Source organism: Apteryx mantelli, chromosome 2 (genome assembly GCF_036417845.1).
Source record: "Apteryx mantelli isolate bAptMan1 chromosome 2, bAptMan1.hap1, whole genome shotgun sequence".
NCBI classification, from domain to species: Eukaryota; Metazoa; Chordata; class Aves; order Apterygiformes; family Apterygidae; genus Apteryx; species Apteryx mantelli.
The window spans coordinates 55512795-55537106 of NC_089979.1; the positions used below are offsets into that span (position 1 = coordinate 55512795).

Here is a 24312-nt window from a genome sequence, read left to right on the forward strand (position 1 = left end):
TTTCAGGTTCATTTTTCTCTTAGTGCATGTGCCTTGCTACTCAGCTATTTCATTCTTTGATCCCTTCCAGCAAGAGTAACTAGTCAATATTTGTGATCTCGTATGTTCCTGAAGTGAGGGGGAGGGTGGGAATCCTGCTTTCAGGTATTTCTTTGAGGTGATTCGGTTCAAGAACAGATGCAAAGCCCCTGTTTTTCAATTCGAAACAAGAGGCAAACTAATTTCTTTGCAGATGTTTCCAATCCCCTTTCCAGCCTCAGCTTAGCTCTTAATGAACTCTCATGGAGGTTTTCTTGCATTCACACCACTGGTGAACCTGTGGTTCTGTCTAGTGCTTTCTTAATGCTCTACTTTTTTTGTAATGCTTCTGGACTGTTTTCATACTCACTCCAATCTCAAATGTCAGTGAAACGCAGCTAACTTAATTCCTGATCAACCATGTGTGACCTGTGTTTTCAGTTGTTCTTATTGTTCTAGCTATTCCCCAGAGCTTAACTGTTTCTTGGACTTATTCTAATTAACACAGAATGGTTATGTCCTTGAAGTTCAATGATTTTAGCCTTACTCCTAATATAACTGTGACCAAAGACTCTTACATGCACTTCTGTAATCCACAGAACTGGGTGACTTTATATTTCATCTTCACTAAGGTACGAGTGGAGAGCCGTGGATACAAGAGTGGAATTTTTGTTTGCCTGAGAAGAAAATGGGGTCAGAGTTAAGGTTATATGTTATAACATGATGCTCTTTTGCACTGTGTTAGGACTGACGTTAGCTGAGCAGATAATTTTTATGTGTGTCTGGACATTATGAACCTAGAAAGAAGTTACCATTAGCATAAGTACTGGCTTGACTGTTGTTTTCAGGATTTTTAGTGATAGAACTACGAGCAGATAAATTTTAAATTTATTGTAAGTTAAATTGCTTATTATCAGACTTCTTGAGGTTTTTTTTTTAAACAGTTTTGTAGTTACAAAGGAAACATTTTCAAGACTATCTATAGTTTCTAACTTTGAGAAGATAGAACAGCTTTTAGAAAACATAAAACATGCATAAATTATGCACCTACGAAGAAGTTGTAAAATACAAAAAGTTAGAATTAGTATCGCTACAAACCACTAGGTTTTCCAAGTTCTTGGGAATTAAGGTAACTTTTTTCGGGGGGAAGACTGGGAAATTCCAGGCAAAGAATAAAAACAGAAAAAGCTCACAATTCAAAGGAGGTCTGACGTCAGGAAATGCAACAATTAATGCTGTTCTGCCCCCTTGTGTTAGCTTTCGAGGTCGCTGCCTTACCCCCACACAGCTAAAAGTTCACGTTCCTTCGTGAAAACATAGCAGCAATATCGTGACAACAGAATCAATTGGGGGGTCGGAGGACATGATACAGCTACGTGCCGAAGTCTGAGGACGACGTATTCTATGTAAAATTAATGATTTGTGCGTACTTTCTGTTATGTGTGCTGTAACTTGCAGTACAGAAGAGGGGGATGGGTGCAGTTAAGGCTTCAGTTGCAAGGCGGGAGGGATTGAAGCTGGCTAGCTGTGCACGGGTGGCACAAAAATCCGAGGGCCTGTTCCGGAGGGAGACCCTGAGCTCCTAAGTTTGGGTTTGCTAACTCAGACCCTTAACTGCAGCATTATTTAGATTCTTGTTTTTACTGCTTCATTTGCAACCCTAGGGAATAAACAGGCATTAAATTCGGCCTGACATTTGCGCTTGAAATAAAAATAAAGCCTTCATGAAAGCGATAGCCAATAAAAATATTTCCACCTTTAGCCGTCCAATTTAGAAAGAATTAGTTTAAAACCAATAAACAAGTTGGGGGACTACAGCCTCCAGGAGTCAAAGCTGGAAAGTGAAATGGATTATCAAGCAACTTATTTCATGGCTGCTGTGGAGAAAAATGCTAGAAATCATAGATTGTGAATAATGAAAGGTTAAGTGCCATTTTAGAATGGTTTTGCTTTCATCATTTAATATCTCATCTTGCAAATTCTAGACTTTTTTTTTTCTCTCACAGGAGTTGCACTGAAACCCTCTGGAGGGGTGAAGGGTGGGTGTAACTGAAAGCAGGCTAAGGAGCTAAAGTTTTATTAGTAGCAACATGAATTAAGAGCAATTTATTAACTTAACTTTATTAATTTATTTAGTGCTGCCTGTCGCCAGCCCAGGGAAACCCATTTACGCCTCAATCTCTTTCTTTTCAACATCGGCCCCGTGCCGCGGAGGGTCAGGGCTCTACACTCGCCGCTCTCACGGAAGCACGAGCCGGCGGCCTCCACCGGGCGCCGCCGACAGACTCCGCGCTGCCCGTGGAGGCGAAGCGGCGGCGGAGCGCCGCGCTCGGGCGCTTCCCTCGCGCCGTGGCGGCGCAGCCCCGCGGCTCGCGAAGTTAACGAGGCGCTTGGGTGAGTTGTGTGTTTTTTTTTTTTTTTCCCCTGTGGTTCCTCCTTTTCTTCCCCGCTGGCCGGGAACTTTCAACATCTTCCTGCCAGGCACGGAGCCGCCTCTTCGGCAAACAAAGCGGCTCCGCGGGAAGAGGCGGAGGGAGCGCGGGCGGGCGCCGGCCGCCGCCAAGCCCTCGTGCGCGGCGCTGCGCGGCCGCTCGCCCTGCCCTGCCCTCTAGCGGCGGCGGGCGGCGGCGCCGGCGGCTGGGCGGGACTTTGCGCGCTCCCTCTGCCTGCCGGGGGGGACCGCGAGTCAGTGAGGGAGCCGAGCGAAGCCGGGACTAGCGGCGGCGCCGGGCGAGGAGGCTCCGCGCTTGGGGGCTACCCCGGCCCCGGGGGAGGAGTGCGGCGGCGCCCTGGGGAAGCGGCGCGGCGCCGGAGGCAGGCAGGGAGGCGGGCGGGCGGCGGCGGTCGTCACTTGGTGCCCCTCTCGCCGCGCCTCTCGCCGTGCCCGGAGACGCCCGGCGAGGAGACGAGCCCGCGGGGCGCCCCCCTCCCCGCCTGCCCCACTGACTGCAGGGGGGCGAGAGGGGCGCCTCCTACTTTGGCAAACACTTTGGCACTTTGCTGGCTCCGGAGCAGGAAAGGGAGGGGGGCTGCTTGGAAATATGGGGAAAGTTGGAACTTGCCTGGCGACTTTGGCCGGACTTTTGCTGGCGGCGGGAGCGCAGACGTTCACAGGTAAGGAGTCTCCCGGCCCGCGGGCGGCGACCGTTGGCGAGCAAACGGCCGCGGGGGGTGTGCGGGGGAGCTGCGGTGCCGGAGGCCGTTGGGTTTGGGGTCCCCCCCTCAACCGCTTCGGGCGGGGGAGGGGGGGACGCACTTGGGAGCCGCTGCGTGCGCGGGGGAAGAGCAAGTGGGTAACGCGGAGCGGGGCGAGGCGGTGCCGGGCCGCGGACGGGGCGCCGAGGGGAAGGGCGCGGGGCGGCCGCGGGGCCGGGCGGCGGGACGGGGCTCACCCGCCCTCCCGCCGCCGCCGACTTCCCCAAAGTTTCCTGCCGCCCCGCGGCGGAGGGCGAGGTGAGCCGCCACCGCCGCGGCCGCTCGCCCCGGCCGCCCCATGGCGAAGAAACTTGCGCGCGGCCCGACCCGAGGCGCCTCTGCCCGCCGCCGCCTGCGCGGCCGCTCAGCCCCGAGCGCGGCGTCGCCTCGAGGTGCGGCCGGAGGGAAGCGCCGGTGCCTGGTGCTCGGAGCGCGAAACGCCGGGCCCTCGCCCGTGCCTGCGTCCCGGCGGTGCCGGCGAGCAGGGCCAAGTGCTCCCTCAACGCTTCTTTTCTTTTTTCTTTTTTTTTTCTTCCCTCCTCTCACTGGAGTCTCAGGCGGGTTACCTTAGTCTTGAATCCTCCGGCTTGCTCCCCTGCCCACGTAATTTCTAAATGCGCGCTGGAGAAACCCATAATTTCGGGCAGAAATTGGGACTGTGAAACAGGTTCCTGCGTTCGGTTGGAAAGAGTAACTTCAGATTTTTCTCTGTTTGTTTGTTTCTGACGTGAAGTTAGTGCAGCTGAGAAGCACATTGAAGAAATTGAAGACATCTGGTCTTTAATTCTTGCTAAGTGTGCTTTGATCTGGTGGGAAGCAGTACTTCTGACTTTTCTTGTTGCTCTGGCTGCTGAATAGTTTGTGTTTTTGTACATTACGTGTTGCTTCTTTGCAGCACTATGTCACAACCAAGTTTTGTGTGTAGGAATTGATAGCCCGTTTTTAAACACTTTTAAATTATTTTTAAAATATTTTGCTACCTTGTTAGATTGCAGGAACCCTTTGTGTATTCAGCTGCATTTCCCTTGATTTCTCTTCAGTATTTTTACTGCAGATAAGACAGAGGGTTCCTGAGCAGAAAAATGCTCTTCTGCTAAGAGGATACATAACAATGATGAAATCTCTTCCAAATGCTCATGTTAGGGTGAAGCTATCCTCTGTTGTGAATTATGGAACTGAACACACGTATATTAGTCTTATAACTCATTAATATTGGAAGTCTGGTGTCCAGACTTCAGCAAGAGCTCTTGCCTTATTAAGATAAATCCATAACTCATTGCTGACCTGCATGAACTGTTTTCTTGTTTAAAGTTAAGCTAGGCAACTCTTCTTCTCTTGGATATTTAAATGACTTTTGCATGTGAGATATTAATGCGATGCTAGGGTCAGCATTTAAGTGCCTTCCGTGTTGCTGAAGAGCAATCCCACATTAATGTTAGGTTTGTAGCTGTTGTATACAGTGCCGTTGCCACACGCTGTGGAAAGAACTGTGATATAAAACACAAACAATTCAGAAATGTCCTTAAGTGATTTAATATCCTGTGCATACAGTTATTCAGAAGTGTTGGAATTAACATATTTTGAAGTACTGAATAGGAGACACTGCAATTCAGACTTCAGTGAAATTGCAGATGATGTTGCTGAATGCAGAATTTGGCCTATTCTCTCCCTGTGTGCATAAATGCATGTATGTTACATATTAAGTATAAAGATTATTTGTAAAGATGAATGTACATTTTTTTTATTGATTCCTGGCACTCACTTGGAACAAAATTGATGAATTTTCCATTTTTGTAGTTTACCATTTGAAGCGTGTGCCTGGGAATCATTTTTGCTCAGGGGAGAAATTTGCTATTGCTTTTGTTAAAAGCTTGATGCATCAGTGTCAGAGAAATTAAATTACAGAAAAGTCTGTCCTTGAGTTGTGTAGTTATCTTTTGTAATAGCTGTCCCTTGTTGCAGATGGGGGTTATATGATCGAACTCATAAAAAAAAAAAAGGAAAAAATCCAACTCCACACATGTTCTAAGCAAAGAATAGCAGTGGGTTAGTTAAGTAATTTTTGGCACTTCTATCTCCATTTTTATTTTTACCCTTTACTAAAATTACTGATTTATTTTTACAGACCTTGGTTCTAATGTTACCTTCAGCTATTGTGGTATTTGAATTTCTTATTCAGAAAATAATCATACTGAAAAATCAGCTCTTGGCTTTTTAAAGTCTGGAAGCTTTCAAGTAATCTTTTGAAAGCAGCTTAACAGTTAATAACAATGAGATTTTCTATGAATCCTTAACTAAAGATTTTAAAGTCATCAAGAAGCAAATGGTTTCAAGAATTTGAAATCAAGTGACAGTAGTGAAAGCACTGTACTAAATGGACAATGCTTCTTATTTAAAAAGTTTTAGAAAGGAGCTGCGGTGTTTCTGCAAGAGTGGAGAAGTATTAGTTTCTTTCTGAGAAACTCGAGCATATCTCGAGTTTGTGTTTGTAATCGTAGTATAAATGTTATTACCTGGGCCCATGTGACAACTGAATGCTAACATTACAAAAGTCCCTGAAACATGTGACATTACTGTCGCATGAAACGCCACCTGACTGTACGGTGTTCCTTCCTCCGTCACCTTGGTAGATTATTCAGGCTAGGGAAAGCAATCCATTCCTGTAAGGGATTTAGGTCAAACACAGAGATGAGGAAAGGTAGAAGGGACATTGTAAGCCTAAATACAAGGTTTTCTATAAAATGAAGGGTCTGGATGTGATGAGTTCTGTCAAATACCAAAATGGGTAACTGAAATTGAAGGCAAGGGGATGTGTAATAGAATTCTAAAACTGTGTTTTTCTAAAGGCCTCATGTTTCTGACAGATTTAAATTTGCACACAGCCATCTGAAATTGGTGCTTTTTGCTTACAACCTGAGCCCAACCTAGGGGAGGCCTATTATTAAGCTGTTTTATTCTCATTTGCTATAGAAGGTGACTAGAAGGTTGTATGCGAACACATTCTTTTTATGATCCTGGTTTGATTTTTAGCTTCTCCTCGGAGTAAGTATGAGCCCTATTGAGTGGTGGCCTACAAGTGCTTGTAGAAGGCCATTTGTAACTAATTTAGTACCAGGGCTAATGGCAATTGCGAGGAGAAAAACAGGAGGGAAAGTGCTGTACAAAACTTTCAAATTACTTAGTGACCAGTAAAGTTTTTATAGAATAGTAGTCTTCAAACTATTTCATGGATAAAATATATATATATATATATAAAAATATGAAATATAAAAATATTTCATTCTGAATAGATACAAGGCTGTGCCTTCATATTTTTATTCTTGGGAATAGGCACTCTGAAAACAGGAATCACACTTTCCAAAAACAGTTGGTTAGATGTAAGGAAGAAGTTTGACTTGCTGAGGTTGAAACTTCCTGTGATGATGCTGATCATTTGCTTTGGTCACTGCAAAGTGGGTAAGTGAAAAGAAGGAAGATAAAGTCTTTATAGATCATATCCCAGCTGAAACAAAGCTTCTGGCAACCAAAGAAATAGATGGAAAATAAAATGTTTCTGTTATCATTAACTATTTTTAAAAAGTTTTTTTTCAGATTTGTCAGAGTCCTGTGTTTGGAAATTTTTGATGGTGTAGCTATTCTGATCACTTTACCAGCAAAGAACTCGAAGTGTGGTATATCTCATTTTGACAAATTCTGCTTTTGCTCAAATTGCTTATTCCACCTGCTTTCCTCCCTGTCTACCCATCCATCTAGTCCTACTTCCTGCACATCCTGAGGGAAGTAACATAGGCTAGTGAAAATTGAGCTTTATTAGTGGCTGACATGGTTGTCAGCTCATCAACACAACTATTCCAACTGAAATTCTTGATGTGGACTTGAATGAGCTCTGGGAGAAGATTCTCAAACCAAACTCATTTCTGGCCAAGATTTTTTGCTGCTGCTACTACAGCTATCATTTACATCAGTGAATGACCCGATTTGTGTTTTACAGCTAGAAGTAATCAAGCTTAAAATAGTCCAGCAAATTACTTAGTGTGTTGAAGAATCAGCTTCTAAATATGTGGGTTTTTTTTAAAAAAAGGACTTCTGACAGACACAGAAGAAATAAACTAAAATTTGAGTTTCCCTGTAAACTGGGAAACTTCAGAGTGTGCTGAAGTTTATATGCTTCATATAAATGTGAGTTTGGGCTTCCACTGATGTTCTGTGGAAGTGTTGCAATTTGTCAGAAAAGAAAATGTTCATATTTTTCAGATATTACTATTCTGATCTTGTTCTGGTGTCGCTAGTTAGTAATGAAACCACATCAGAAATTAAAGTAAACCCTACAGAATATTACAAGGATATAATGATATTGAAGAATTCCTGTAATGTTTCTTTGGTCTCACAATTTAGTAAACTTCAGAATCCATAGGAAAAACAAATTACAGTGTCCTGAAACAATATAGCAGCACAGTTTTTTGATAAATAATGTATTTAATGCTCATGGAAGTTGCTAGATTGGCAGCTAGAAAGTCCAAATCCTCAGACAAATCACAGAACATGTTAGGATAGAGTGAGTAAGCCTCTGAACTCTATCTCACTATGTCATTTGAGTCTGACCTGGAGAGATGTAGAGATAGTTTATTTTTTCATGCCCACTCATTCGTACATTGAGATGATCAGCAAATACATCGAGCAGTCTAGTTACTAGTGGCCAGTTTAGGCTTACACGCTATTGCTAAGATAACTGGTGCAGTTCACATCAGTTAGAATTGCCTATTGGAAGATGGTAGGCATGGACTTGATTGAACAAAGTCCCCTATGTTGTGGGGTTGGGATCTGTGAATGAACCCTATTTTGCATGTTGCAATTTTATGCTAAAGGAAATGTCATTTGAGAGGAATAGGTTGTGTCTAAAGCTCATCAGTACCCTTGTCAAAAAACTCTTTTGAAGTAGCTTTGTGACTAGGTTGTAAAAGTGCTTCCACAGAAAATGACATGCACTTGTGACATTGAAAAGAATTAGTTCTGAAAATGTTCCCAAGAATAAATTATTGTGTGTTAATATGTGAATGTACCTGAATTTTCTTAGATCTCCTCATTTTTTTAGAAACAAGAATTGAAGGGGTTGTATTTATTTCATGTGGTTTTTTTTTCACTGATAATTTCCAGACCTGTATTTCTAATTTAATAAAATAAATAATGTTATCAACATATTAAAAAGGATTATTTTTAAAGGACAATTTGGAGCATGTGGTGCTATATTAAAAAAAAAAGTTTAATAATGAATTCTACTGTGTCACTTTCTGCATCCCAGTATTTTCACATATTACTTTCTGCTTTTGTAATACAAGGATGTTCTTGCATTATGTGTCGTTAGTTGTGCCTGCTGTGATCTACCGCTGATCACTAGGTGTAGCTGCATCTCTAAATCCTCTTTTCTAACCACAGAAAGATGAAGGGCTGTAAACTAGTCTTTACTGAATGCAGGTATATTTGGAATTTGGGAGGTGTGAAAATACTTGATGAATTTTTGTGACCTAAAGAATTTCAATCCATTGGTGACTTGTTTGCACCAGGTTGATATAATACAAATTAACTTTTGATTATGTGTAAAAAGGCTCATTTCCGTATCAGTGTTAGTATTCAACAGAGGGAAGAATGAATATTCTAATATAATAAAATACAGAAAAATGCTTCAAATTACAAAGGAATTGTTAGCACTTTCCTAGTGGTTTAAATGCAAAGGTCTTTGCTACAGAAATCTGAGAAGGTTATATCTTAACCATTTTGATTGATCCCCAAATCTGTCTTAAATAAAAGCTTATGTGCTGTGTGAGTATAGTTCCTTATTACATTGTGAGAAGACTTCTTGTGCATTCAAAATAATTCTTTTCATCAGTGGTGGTGTTGTCAGGGGAGTTCTGTACTTTCTTGGGAATACTGAGTTTTGGGTTAGTTTTTAAGCCAGGTGACTTCCATTAATGTTATTGGGAATTGCAGTGGGTAAGTCCCTGCCCATGCTTTAAAAATGAAGATGAGACAATTTTTTCCATATCTGACTAACACATTTTTATGCCCAGATTTTGAGGGTGAGACACAGAAGTGTCAGCCATTTCACTCCACAGTGACCCTTTGCCAATTAAGGAGCAATGGCAGGAAACAAAAAATAATGTCTAGATTTGCTCAGACAAAAGATTGGTAGTGTTAGAAGGAAGAAGTTGTGAAGCCAGGTTAGAGGTGGGGTCTTTGGGGACAGAGGTGGGAAGGAAGGGCAGGCCTAACTTTCTGTAAGAGTATAAAAGACTTACTGGAAAAGAAAATGCTCTATAAAAAACTGAAGTCTAAAAGTCAGTTAAATTGCACCTGGAAAACATAAAAGGATTTATATTTATTCACATTTTACTACTTATATTAATTTTGAACACGCTTTTCTTTATAACATATTAAAGGCTTCAATATGTCTTCTGACAACTTTCCATAGCAATAGTTGATTATCTTTACAATTATGATTAAGTGTAATGATAATGAATCTGTAATTTTTTTCTGTGGAAAGGTGTAAAACCAACATTTTCTTTGTGTCTTATTTTCTAGACATGTGCACTCTGCTCTAATTTAGAGAGAAGCAAGTTTTGGTTACAGTAGGATTTTCTGAAGGGGAGGTTGGATGGTGGTGTCATTCCACCCCCACCCCCTTCAGTGCTGAGCTATTCTTATAAATATTTTTTACAGCACTGTTTTGTTAATCCAAGAAATGTATTTTTTGCTTTGGAACAACTAACAGCTGATTACCTCTTTCATCACTTTAGCTCTTCATCTTCTAGTAGAAAGAAATAAAGAAAATATCACATGCCTGTAATACCCTCCCCCCCCCCCCCCAAAAAAAAAAAAAGTTAACCAATTCCTTATCTCAGGAGCTGATGTTTAGTAATCCTACCATGGCTGATACAGTAGCTTATGACTGCAAAACTGGTCATCTACCAACATCATATAGTTACACACATCTTCAAGTTTTGCTTACAAAGTCTGCATAGTTTCTGAGGGTATCTAGAGAAAACAAACCTCTAGTTTTGAAAAAAGACAGAATATTACCCGGTCATATCTCACGGAGAAGCTGATAATCTCCTGAAGTGACACACATTGCCCTCTATCGGCATAGAAACTCCCATTTCTCTTGCTTCTGCTATTTTCCAGTTCATGGGGTTTTTTTGTTTTTTTTTTTTTTTCCAGTTTGACATACTCACAGTGGGAAACAAACATGGAAGTGAATTTCGATCTCAATGAACTATGGCGGGCCCCAGATCAGACATAACTGCCCTCTCTGTAGTTGTTTGATATACTTGTTCTCTCTTCCTAGCTGTGATTTGGATGTTTGTATCATTTGAAAATACAGATTTCCTTCTTATCTACTCCCTCTTCCATCCTTGTAGTGCTAGTAAATAAAATAATTGTTAGAAGTCCAATTTTTTAACTAGCAACTCAACAGTCTGTTTAGAGTGTGGTTGCGGACATGCTGAAAATTTGAGAAAGCAAATTTATTTATTTCAAGCTTTGACACTGTGTGCTTGTCTGTATAAGAATATGTATAATTTATTATGATTACTGTGGTGATGTTTCTATCAAATTAAACAGTACAGTTCAGGATCAAAAAATGTTCTGATGTTTATAACTTTTGGAAGTCGGTAATATCGTGAGAAAGTACACAATTGCTGTTTTAAGACATGTTGTATTATCTTAACCAGGAAACGGCTTTCTCGCTCAGTGAAATTTACTGAGATTACCGATTTTTCTTGTTCCATGTTGGGATGACATAGCATAAAATGATATCATTGGAGTACAGCATGAGGAAGAGATATGTATACTTTAATTCCTTTTGTAATAGTCAGTTGCTTAGTGATCAGAACCCCTACCTAGGTGTGGGAGACCTGGATTTAATTTGCGACTCTGAAATTCTCCTGTAATATGGGTGAGTATCTTCCTAGGCAGGCTCTTCAACCCTGTTTTTGTGGGCTTATGTCTAGTTTTGGTCAGTACTAGTTTTAATGGCTGAGAAATCATTTGCTAAATTTCCATTAAAAAAGGGGGGGGAGGGGTCACAGTTAAGAACCCCACAATGTATTTAGAGGAACTTTACAACAGGCGTTAGTCACCACTCATAACTTGAAGCTTCCCTAGGAGCTTACCATACTGTGCTTAAATAATCTCACATCTTTAGGAGACAGAGATTTGTGGACATTTGCAGGAACCACAGTACTCAGTGGGGTAGTTCTTGCGTTAATGACTGAGAATTGCTTTAGCTTAATGTTACCTTTTCTTAATTCCATGGGTAGATGGTTATTTTACAAGGGTTTACAGCATTTTAATATAAGCGTTTTCATAACACATCACTTCAGCTGTTTTCTTTTTGACTTCTGCAGAGACTGCTGTTACTGAAGTAATTTCTCAGTTATGCAAGATAAATTATTGTCCCAGTAATAACTGTAAGACATCACGCAGTCGATGCAGTCTACCGTATCTGAGATGTCATCTTGATTTGGGTCTGGCTTGGGAGAAAACCTCTGCAAGCACCTTCCTAAATAGGAAAGCAACATTTTGGGGTTAGCTCTGAGAATGTCTTTCAGGAAACAAACAAAATCAAAGCACAATTAAAGTTAGTATTTATGTAAAAATGTTAGATGTTGGAAATAAGAAATGCAAGCCTGTGTATTGCCCTATATCTGTGTTCTGTATATAGTGACAAAAAAGTACATGGATTGAAGACCACATATAGAGTTTATGAGGTGTGTTTTATTTATTTTTACTTGAATTGTTGTTAGAATTGCCTACATAAATCTAGGCTAGTAAGGGATTTATGTGAATTAACTTAACATTTTCATTTGGGGATTTTGAAAATACTGGATTTTGAGTGTTTTATTTACTTGAGAGTGTTTGAGAAAAGCATGCACCCTTTAAAACAAATATACATTGAAATTTTGTAGGGCCCAGAAGCCCAAGACAAGTTGAAATACATTCTTGGCAAATAAAATAGTGGCATCCCCTGCAGCCATGTGACAGCAGCAAAAGTGGGTTGGGTTTTTAAATGGGTCTTACAGAAACTTCAGAGCCGGTGCTTTACAGGTACAAATGCTTAAACAGAAGTCGTCAGTTTGTCCATTAGAATCTGTTACTTCTTTGCATCCTGAATATTGGGGAATAAAGTGTTACCCACATTACAAACCTACAGCCACAAAAAAGATGTGAGGCATTAAAATATTCTTCAATTTGTAGCCCAGTATCTAGCATAAGCTTATCCATGCAGGGAAATGACAGGGAAGTAACTCATTAAGAATAATATTTGGGACTACTTTGGCTGTATTTTCAGCTGTAAGCAAATGTACTACTGTACTTGCAGATTGATTCACTGGCAGATCCATCGTTGAACATGCACTTCAATCTTACTCAGGACAATAAATCTGTACCTTCTTATATAGTAGACTTGAGTTCTTGAAAGGCTACCGGTAATTTTCTAAGTTGAGAGCAGGGCTGAAGCCTTAGTTAATTGCAAATGTGTGGACTGAGAAGTTCAGACAAAGACTGCCTGGGCTAGGTCTAACTGTACACCAATTTCAAGGAAAATTTAGGCTACACAACTTGTTGCGTATGCATTGTCTGCTTCTTTGAAATTCCTACTCTGATTTCACATGGAGAAACAGATCCAATCTGTAGAAGACTAAATTCTTATTTTGGAAAATACCTGTTATGACTCAGTGATGAATGAAAATTGAAAGCAGCTGCATGCTTGTGGTTGGGTGGATCGCAGGAGTTTTGCAAACCACAGTTTGGGAGTCATTCGCCTACTGAGAGTGAAATCTCGCACGTTTCCAGAACTGACTCTTAGAGGCTTCACAAAAACTGCAGAGTGCCATGCTAGATTTGCAGCAGGAAGGAATTAATTCTGGCTTGTATGCCAGAATTAGAACGGGTAGATATTTCCAGACCTTTGGAAGCAGAACTGCAGAAAAATCAGATCTGTATGCTTGAAACTGCCATTGAACAAATACGTGACATTCATCAGCAGCCCCATTCACATGATTTCAGTGCTTTGACTCTACACAGTGGTCTGGCAATAAAAGAAAGAATTGGCCAATTATAGTAATCTGCTAGAGCTGTGTGCTCTGGAATTTTGTGCAGAGGAAAAAGGAGGGTTCTTACCTGCTCTCAGTTCCTTCTAAAATTGCACTTTAATACCATTTATTCCACAGCAAATAACATACATATTTAACAAAGCTGTTAACCACCAGGCCACTTTTAAGAATATATTGCTTAGCTGCTAACTTCTGTGCTTCCTCCACCTCCTTCCCTGTTACTCTGTTCATGCCTGCGCCTCATGGCCATGTTACAAATGACTTGTGCTTTGCTCTGCCCCCTCCTGCCTCTGGGCAGCGGAGCCGGAGCTGGGAGGGGAGCGGGGGGCCAGAGGCTGGTGACCCTGCCCTGGAGTCCTGCGGTGCCCTGGCAGTGGGGAGACCTGCGTGCGCATCTTGAAGGCCATGTAGTGTCTGAGGGGGCTGTGACAGAGGCTGAGGTGCAAAATTCCTGGCTGTCTTATTCATAAAAAGAGAGCTCTTTTTGCTGAGACAAATCAGATCAATACACGTGCTAAGACACATGATGGCAGAGGATATGGTTATGAGCATGTAATCCAAGTGAACAGGGCTAAGTTTTTTGCTGCTTTGCACTGAGTGCAGTCACAGTGAGCACTTAATAGCAACAGCAGGCAGTGCTAGTGCGGAATGAGATACTGTGGCCCGATCTAGATTTCAGACCAGATGGACATTATTCATAATATTACTTGTGTGTTAATGTTTTTTACTAGAGTGTGAAATAAACTGACATTTTGAAGATTGATTCCCCGCCCCTTTTTTTTCTTCAAGCTGAAAAGAATTAGTAATCCTGGCACTATTTATGCAAACAGAACTATTTATACAAACTCAAAACCTAAAGATGAATGCAGTCAGAGATTTGGGCATGCTATAAAAAATTACAAAAAAACCCCAATAACATAATAACTTCAGGTACATAAGGTGTTACGCAATTAAGCATGAACACAGTCTTAACAATATCAGCATTTTGTAATAATGTAAATAATTAATGTCCTGAAAATTGGAGCAGCAACTTTTGGACACAGTGGTTGAAATTTTAGTTAGTGGTAATAAGTAGAGAGTGTTTTTTGCCTACTCAGCCTACATTTCAAAATTCATTTGGAATTCTTTTCTTTGTGGACAAAGTGCTGTTAAGTAGCATGCTAGAGGTGTCAGCTTTTTTCTAAATTTTTTGGGTACTCTTTATGAAGAGAGGAAGATGCAGAATCTTATTACACACACCTGCTTCATTTATTAATACATATAAAATAAATTTTTTATGCAACGACTTAGAACACTGTTGCTTCTTTTTTCAAATACTGCAGTTGTATGACTTGTCTTAGAATTAATAACTCCGCTTAATTTGCATTTTGTCCCTTTTATGTATTAATTTTGGCCCTTTTTTATATGCACTAATAATGCATATAGATGCATATGCAGTGTATTCTATACTGTCTTTTAATTTGTGAGAAACTTCTTTAAATAAATAATTTAACCGGTTTAAGTTGTGCTTTAAGATGAACTTGACAGTTCCTGCTTTGTGCTTGCTGTCCAAATCATTAAGATAGATCCTATTGAAGCAAGTTACATATTCTAACCGGATGCTGACAGTGCTTTACGGCATTCTTTACAGTGCAAGATGCGTTCTCATGAGCAGAAGCTGAAGTGATCTATTAAAGCATTCAGATTTTCACTCCGCATTGAGAGTAGACGATTCCTTCTTAATCCTCATACAGCTGATGTCTCTGCTGGAGTGTTAATAGATAGCCTAATTTGTGAGCTAAATTACTAATTGTATTATGAGTCTAAACCTTATTAAGCCTTTTGTGTAGAATTAGATCACAGAGCTTTGGGAAGCCGTGTATTGGCTGGGTTCTGTCGCCTCTCTTTTTAATGACAAGAGGAAGTTTTACCATCATCTTTTCTCCAGAGCTGGCATAGCTCAGAGAGAGCAACTGAATTCTTTTGCTAACTTCCGCATTATTGATGGGCGCAGAAGTTCAAAATGCAGGATGACCTTGAGAGCAACTGAAGATTTCTGAGCAGGGCCCTGGTTACCTGAAAGTGGTAAGGCTCTGTGTTTAACTGAAATGAGGTTGTATATAAGGGTTACTTTGAACGTGAGCACACACACTAAGTGTGGGGCTCAACTATATGGGTGGGAATTGTTGAAATCATGCAAAAGCTTTAAAATAGCTGCAGCTGTATAACAGGATGATGAGTCTGATAAAGCTGTATTCCTCTAAGAGTTCAGGTAGATGAACTCTTAAAAATCTAACTTGAGTGGTTTATTGAACTTATTTCCCAAGATGTTCATTACCCACCTGGAAATGAAGGTTACTTCCCCTGTCACTCAGCTGTGCTCTGCTAGACTTCATGAGCACTCCTCATCTGTTTCTGTGCAAATTTAGCTGGGTCAGCTGAGCTTATTTTCAGAGATGGTTCATGCTCTCCAGTCTGACTTTGCACTGAAGTCAGTCAGCTAATGCAGCCCAGTTGAAGATGGAGCTCATTGCCTCCAGCGGTGAATCGGTAATAAATAAAGTGGGAGTTGGTGGATTTTGACATCTCTTGCAACAAAATTGTCATTGATGTGTAAGATGTTCCTGAACTATTGTGCCTTTGGTACAGGAATGTCTCACACCCCTGGTAAAGTTAGGTTCTTTAAGAGAAGATATTCACTGCTACTCCGTGCACTTTCCTGTATATACATGAGATATAATTTGAATGGTGTCAAGTTTTGCTCTATAACTTTATACTCTAAGAAGGCATTCTACACTATTGTGAGGAACTGTTCTTATTTTACATCTGAAATTTTCTGAATCTTGCATGTACTTAACGTTCTCGCTTTTACTGCTGTACTTCAATGCCATTAGAAATGCTCAGATAATAAATGAAAGTAGGAGCATATATGACTTGTGTTATATTATCCTATATTTTCAAGAGTTTTTTTAGTTTATTATCAAGTTTACTAATATGCTCTATAGAGTATATTGGTACAATTTGTGAGTCTGCACTGAGGGAGAAACTTCAGAAGGTTCAGCACTGAATCATTGGGTTTTTTGCTCCCTGTACATCAGTTCTGTATTTATTATGTTACTGTGAGTAGAGCAGCCAAAAGTCACTGCAAAAGCTAATTGTCTTCAGGTGTGTCTGTAGTAGCCTGCATTTGTTAGGTGTTTCTTTGTTGCTCCCAGGTCAGTTATCCTGCTTGTTAAAGTATTTCTTGTTCTTGTAAGTTCTACAGAAATTTTCTAGCATTTTCTTATACAGTCGCAGCTGTATATGTCCTGAGACCACAGCTTAAGACTACTTCAAGCAAAAATTGTGGTGAAGGGGGGCAGTCGTGCTGAAATTCAGCATGTACCTTATCTACCTTTTGGCAACACATCCTTCTTATACTGGATCAGATTTGGAGGTGAAATAATTTGGGAATCCAGGAATTTCTGAGCTTTGGTATATTCTCTCAGAGGCATGGTTAGGAATGTAATAATTGTACCAAATCAGACTTTTAATCCTTCTGTAGAAGAGAAGAATGCAGGTCACTGGAGCACATACTTCATGTGAGAAAGACTGAACTGATGTTGTAGACTCTCTAGGCTTAAACTGATGTTCTGAGAGGGCCTAAAACAATATGCTAGAGGTGTGTATATATTAAAAAAAAAAAAAGCAAGTGAATTGCTTTATACTTATTCTGCAAATTCTAATCTGTCGCAAGAAAGGTTCCCCTTCCTACCCATTTTGCTTTCTGTTGTGTAAAGCACTGGTGAATGTTACCCAGAAAAGCTGTCCTGTTGTGTCATCGTGCTGGCACAGCTCCCTAGGTTGGCCAGGCAGATGCTGTTTCTCATTGATTTAGGTGTCCGTAAGCAGGATGGAAAGGACTAGCCTTCCAAAACCCTCTATATCCCCATCTCTGCCCACTTGCTGTCTTTTCCTTCCTTTCTCTTTCCTTCCTCTGTACTTAAAGCGTACTTCATAAAGTGTGTCTTTCTATTCCGATTTTTGTTAGTCTTGCCCATTTTCTTAGTTGAGTCTTGGTTGGTTGCGGGAGGGTTTGCGGTTTTTTGTGTGGGGGGCATTGAGGTTTTTTAGGTAGGGTGATAAGTGATAACTAAACATTACTGTTGTTCTAATGGTTGTTTTCTTTGTGTTCTTTCTTTACGTTTTGTACAAGAGGTCAGGTTTCCATAGGAAATGGGAAGAGCAAATTAGAAGGGCCAGCTTTATTTCACATCACTAGTAAGTGCAACTGTCTCTCTCTGGAGGCAGTGCAGCAGAGAACAGAACATTGAGTCATGCTTGGTGTCCTTCTGTGGTGGTGGCAATGTGTATAACCACTTTCTCCTCAACTGCAAGTAGTTACTGATTTAAACAAATAATTAAGTGAGCTGTTAATTGATTTTGGAGAACTTCTATGCTTGATTGTTACACCGTTTCTGGACATGGAGAATGGAATATGGATCTGGTGCCTTTGAATGGTGGCATTTGAGTTTATTCTATGTTCTATTTGGCGCTCATTCAAGCGTTTCAGATATGGTGGCTCTTCTGCAAGGCACATCCAGTAGCGACTAACTGGGTGCTAAAAAGCTACCTCCACTGCAGAAACAAGTACTTAAGTTTGTGCTGTTGATTCTCAACCTCCCGTGGCTGGGAAGGAAATAGGTTCCAGAAAATAGCAGGGGGCAATGAGAGGTGCAGGTATGGAGCAGCCCAGGAGTCTGGCCCTGAAGAACTCTGTGTATTTCAGTATCTGTGTTCCATGTGATGGCTTAAAGGCCTTATCTGCTGAATGAACTGGGATAGGGATATAATTTCAAAGTATGAATTTTGGTAAATGTGTTCTTTGCTGCAATGTGTGGCTCATCTTCAACACAAGTTGATGATGATGTTGGGAGAGTAGATGAGAGGTAGGGCACTTCATAGCAGGGAGTCCTGGATACTGAGTTCAGGACAAGTTTTGTTAAAATTATGTGCCTGTCCTGATTATATCCTGGTCTACAACTGGTCCATGTCATTAATCTTGATCAGGATGGTCCCACGTTGCTAACCTTGGTACCATATAGGCTGGATCTAGGTTTTGAAATCCTTTTGCGGGCAAAAGTTCCTTCATCCAAAGCTTATTCAGTCTTCTTACAGAGCATCCACTCCATTAAAGCCTACTTCTTGCTACCACTGCTCCGTTGGAAGAGTTTCCTTTATGCTCCTTCCTCCCCTCCTTTGTCAGCAGCCTCCTGGCTACCTCTGTTCCTTCAGTGGCAGGAACAGCCCAACTGTCTGGTTTGCATTGTAGTAGGTGGGAAATGTGCTTGATTTATGGGCGCTCAAAGAGCTGTCCCCTGCTAGGATGGGTCCATCCAGTGGGCTACCATTTATACCAGTGATTCAAATCAGGAATGAAAAGTTTTGGCTTTGAGTAAGCTTCTATTATTCTTAAAGGTTTGTGATTATGGGAGAGGGGACAGGAGGACAAACAGTTGTGAGGTAATTACTTGATTTCCAGTGCTAATTACAGTATCTGCTACATATTAATAGGGAACTTCTTGCTGCTACAGGCAAAACCTCCGAGTGGGAAGTACAGGAAAAAAACTGGTTCAGAAGCAGAGAGCAATGGAAAAACCTCTCTCTCGTCTTGGGCATGGCAGCCTGAGAGTTGCTGGTGTTAGCAGAAGCTGGGAGGACTGTTGTTCCAAGCCTTGAAGTGTTGCATCTTTGCCATAGGAAAAAGCTATTGTAGGCTATATGGATGCAGACAGAACTGGACTCTGAGCTAGGGAATTTTTTCTAGAAGTTTTCCAGGGAATTATTAACACTGTCACTGTGTGAAATGTAGGGACAGTTCATGCATGGACAGAAAGCATTATAAAAGCATTGCAAGCTAAGAACATTTCAAGGTACATTTAGTTGCAGTGCTTTTCTGCGTAGACTTGCTTGTATTCTCTGTATTGCATTTAGACTGTGGGAGTTTGAGAGCTGTGGCCTTGATGTTTATTCCTAAAGGAGGGAACACTTGTTTAAAAAAAAAATTTTTTTTTCAGGAAAAAGAAGAGTAACTATGTGGTTGTTATGTTAAATTGAATTTTAAAGTTGGTGAGAAGAGGCATTCAGAGAGGAGAATGCTTGGGGGAAGAAATGAAAGTGCATTGGAGCTTTTTCCCCTTGAGGGCTTCAGGCAGGATTGAGAAGAAGTGGTGCATACTGAAGCCTTGTTTATAGTCTTTCACTTACTGTTAATAAAACAGGGATGTTCTAAAAGGTTTCCATAATTAAAATGCAGTCCTTGAGTATAGTGCTTTTTCAGAATGGTCTAAAGCCCTGCTGCCTTTCAGGCTGCTTAAATCATTATTTATAAACAAGTGCTGCAGTGGACCTGGTGTTTTGAAGTTGTTTTCAATCAAAATGATGTTAGAAATGGTTGGGTATTGAATAAATGAAAATAGAGCTTATGGGGAAGCTGATAAGTGTACAAATTGACCGGTTAGTGACTAATTTACCAATACAGAGATTGTTATTGCCCTCTCTCTTTTTTTCCCCCTTAATTGGCTGAATATTAGTAAATCTGGTTTATTTCTGGGAAACGGCAAGTTTTAACTGTTTTGCAAAAATTCATAATAAAAAGCTAAGAATTAACATAATAAATAATTATTTCTTCCAGGGTTTTTATTGTTAAGATAATAAAATGTTAAAAAGCAAACCACTTGAGTAGAAAATAATTGCACTGACAAGCACCGCACAGCTAGCATTCACAATAAAGTAAACCTTCCCTCAATGTCAACCTGATTTGCTATCCACATAAATGCTTCCTCACATTATGGAAATGTGCTTTTTCTATCAACAGAAGAGAATAAAACTCCAGGCATCTAATTAATCTTGTCTGACGTTTGATTTCATACCCAGGTTAAAACATGAGGCAGGTGGGTCTATTTTTCTCCCCTCTATGTGCATGACCACAGGCAAATCTCTCCATTAATGTCAAGCTACATCTCTGTGTCTGTGTCTCTGCCACATGTCAGTCATTAATGCATTAGTGTTACTTGTATTCGATTCATACGCACCAGTTTTGTTGTCTGGAGGGCTTGATAAATAGGGAACGGCAGGCTTCAGCTATACATCACAAGCATTTTACCTTGACCCTCCCTGTAAGAGCAGAGGGACTCTACTGTATAGGAGGAGGATTAGAAGCCGTAATTTATAGCACAGGGAATTTCCGAGTTACTATGATCAAGTAGAAGAAAAAAACAAAACCGATTTGACTTTGTCATTTTTATTGAATAAGAATGCTCTTATTAAAGTCTAAAAACTTCTAATAATATCTAACTATATTACTTGCAGTATTTAAGACTTGTTAATAGCAGATTTTTTTTTTGATGCACAGAAAAGCTCTACAAAACTAGTTAGATGCATTATGGGTGTTTTATCTTCTGAAAGTGTAGTTAATGGTTTCTGCCAGAGGCATCATGCAGCACTTGAAAATATGGTGGTTTGACCTCATATGCTAAAACGTGTGCAATTCTGTTTTTTTACATACTTGGCAAAGTACAAACTTTTAAAGGGACACGGTTAAGAACTTAGGTCCAAATAATAAACTCTACTTGTTCTTAACAAAAAAAAAAAACCAGAGATGGTAATAAATGGTTTCACAGTTTTAAAAAAAAAAAAAAAGGAAAGTTAGCAAACTGAAAAATAGCTTCATGGCCATAGCTTCTGAATTAAAATGTAATTCTGTAGTCTTTGCAAGCAGAATCCTGTGGCACTGTGAAATAAATATTTGCTCATAAAGTTGTAATGTAATAAGAAGAATCAGTTTTGTTTTGTTGATTGCAAAAAGTAAAAGAATCTCTGAAGGATTTTTTAAGTTAAGTTCTAAACTTAAACTTTTGTTCCTAGTGTCTATCTACTACTTCATAGTAAGTGTTTAAGTGTGAGTGAAATTGCTCTTCTCTGTATTCTGCAGGCTGGATCCTGCTTGGAAGAAGTGTTGAGCACTGTTTTATAGCAGCCAATACTGTAAATCATTTAGATATATATTTTTTTAAAGTAAAGGTGCTGTAAAATCCTTAAAAATATAGATATTGTACTAGATCAAACAAAAATGCCTACGTGTGTATCTTTCATTGTATGTCAGGTTGGTTATATATGGGCAGTGTGTTGCCAGAAGTCAGTAGGCAAAAACTGCAAATGCGGAGTGCTCTTGCTGGGATGAACATTGCCTGGAGTGGGTGGCTGCTTCTCACGTTGCCTGCTTTCGAACAGGTATGGTTAGAAGCTGATGCCAGAGGCCCAAGCTTTTAGACGTGGTGAAAAGGGAGAGATTTACACATGACTGTTCTTTTAGGGAATGTGGCTTTCATCATTGTTGTTGTAACTGTCCTCCCATAATCTTGAAAGACAGCCTCGCCAGATGGAGGTAGAAGAGAGAGCCAGGAAATATTACTATTTCCTTTTAAATCAAGGTCTTGAGTATGAGGTTCTTGCTGTCAGCTTTTCCCTGGATGTTTCTTGACATGTTTTGCCTTCAAGAAGGAAGACTTGGTTCCAAAAGCAGGAGTGGTAATGCAGCTTTGGTCCACACTTGCTGATTTTTTTTCTCCTTCAAAGAATGGATATTACTGTTCTAACGGTGTTGAAGAGGCTGTGAAATGCAGATGTGGAGGGGAAAATGGCTTTCTGATCAATACCCCGCGTAGGTAAAAGCCACAGAGACTTTGTTAAGAGATCAGTCATAATGCTTTGCATTTTATGTGCTGCAGTTTCGTTTCAGCTGCTTTTAGAAAGGATTAGATTCACAGAATGATTCAAGTAGGAAGGAACCCCTGGAAGCTGTCTGGTCCAACCCTCCCGCACAAAGCGGGGCCGACTTCAGAGCTGGACCACGTTGCTCGGGGCCTCGTCCCCTTGAGGCTTGAGCATCTCTGAGGATGGAGATTCCACAACCTCTCTGGGTTATATGGACTTGTAACATAAGAGCTTTACATTCTTTTCCAGTATGTTGGATTAATATTTTCATGTAGGAGAGGAAGTTTAATGAGAAAAGGTATCGCAGAGTATTTTAAATCTAAAAAGGCAAAATCTAAAGGATTTTTTAGGTTTCTGAGTGCATTCTGTTTGAAGTATATCTGGCAGGAGGGTCTTTCTCAATACCTTTTCTTAGTCTTGACAGGTACTTTTAAGGGTGCCACAGTGTAAACTTTGTTTTCTGTCCAGTTTTGTTGAGGATAAATACAGTTGTAGCAGTGACAGCTTCAGCTAGATTGTGTTACTAAATAATAAATTGATGACCTATATCAAGTAAGAGATATTCACTCCAGAAAGCAAATTTTAAATTATTTGGTTTTAAATGTCACATAGCTTAAAGGCATATATTTACTACTTTCATAGTAGAGATTTTCATTGTATGGCACCAACATTCTTCTGTAATACCAGAGAACACTGGGGCCCTCTCTAGAGAAGATGCCTCTTTCAATTAAAAACTTCAGCAGAGAGAAAATACACACAGATATTAAACAGAAAACAAATTGCAGAACTTCTAAAAGGAGCAAGATGCATTAAAAAAATTCCCTGTAGAGGGAAATTAGTAGTTGAAGGATAAGAACTATAGATTTTCCACTGAGTTTTGTCCCAGATAAAATGCTGGCAGGAAAGGAAGAATTGTTAGTCTTAACTTTGAGACTCCATGGGGAGTTTTAAAACAGCAGAAGGAGGGAGAAGTGATGCCTCTAGAGAAGTCTGTGGAAAGGAACAGTAGGCACAAAGATGTTTTCCTGTTACAGTGGAGTTAGATATTATTATGCTGTGCCCAACCCTTTGTTGTTGTTGTTTTTCACACTTTTTTTTCCCCCCATTAATTTAATTATTCTTGACTTTTGCTTCAGTTGGGTTCTCTTCACTTCAAGTGCTTTAGAAGCCTAAACCTCCCTTTCTGTGTAGACACCAAGTTATTAAAAAGCCAGAGAAATGGGCCTGACCAGACATGCTTTGGATGCTAGGCCCACTGCTATTCACAGGGATTTTTTAGTTCACTTGAGACTTTTGTTTTAAAAGTCTCCATTGCTGCCTTTTTTTAGTAATAAATTTTTTCTTGCCAAAAATGCTCCAAGTAATGAGATGACACATGTTGGTCATTTCCAGGGGATTAAAGTTCATGTTTTGAGAGAACTCTATAGTCACAGTAAAAGCATCTTTCTAGTAATCACTGAACAGTGAAAAGGTTATGGGTTATTCCATGTTTAAATTAATTACCATGACAGACTTCTAATTAGGAGTTGGTGTGTTGTAGCTGAGATTTCAGGAATGCCTCAAATAAACTCATCCTCTTCCTTTCTGGGTTTGGAATCTCGACAGGCTCTGTTGAGATTTAACGCCTCAGAATCAAGATTCCAGATGCAATTTTTATGCCATTTAAAATACATATTTTGTTTTGTTTAAGTTTTTCAAAACATTGCAAAGTGGTTCTTTTTATTTAGTTGCTGCTGTTTTAGCTAATAGTGTGCCAAGCTTGTCTTCTGAGTGGATAAAATAGAAAAGATGAAATAGCACGTGCTATTTAGTCACAGTATTGAGTCACATGGCTTCTATTGTAATTTGAATTTGTGCATACACACATATGGGCACAGAAGTGCCAGTTTTAAAAAACTGTCAGCTGAAAGCAAGACAAAAATGAGTAGTGTTTTTTTTAAACTTTGCAGATAAGTAGAATTTTGCATACTAGAGTTGATGTACATAAGATATAGCTGTGAACATTTCCACACAGCTGGCATATTTGTTTTACGCCATCAGGGAAATAAAAAGAGAAGCCTCCTAAATGTGTATCTCCTTTTATTTTCATTCACAGGCACGCTCTTTAACAGTACCAGAACTCAACCCAAACTACTTCTAGCCCTGCTTCCTTCAGTATTAATGAATAAACTTTTTACCATGCTACTCTCTCTCAGTTAGTATTAATTGTGGCTGTTTGGTTGAGTATTCTGGTGGGAGGAGGGAATTTTGAACAGCAGCT

General features: G+C 40.2%; 1 protein-coding gene across 6 annotated transcripts in view; it reads left to right on the forward strand.

Moving 5' to 3' along the window:
- Nucleotides 1–2722: 2722 nt before the first annotated feature.
- PTPRM (protein tyrosine phosphatase receptor type M) overlaps nucleotides 2723–24312 on the forward strand; it is a 504474-nt gene continuing 482884 nt past the window's right edge. For all 6 annotated transcript variants that reach the window (XM_067290684.1, XM_067290685.1, XM_067290688.1 and 3 more), the window contains exon 1: nucleotides 2723–3132. In XM_067290684.1, the coding sequence (XP_067146785.1) occupies nucleotides 3060–3132 (73 nt within the window). In that variant the 5' untranslated portion in view covers nucleotides 2723–3059. The remainder of the gene's footprint in view (nucleotides 3133–24312) is intronic.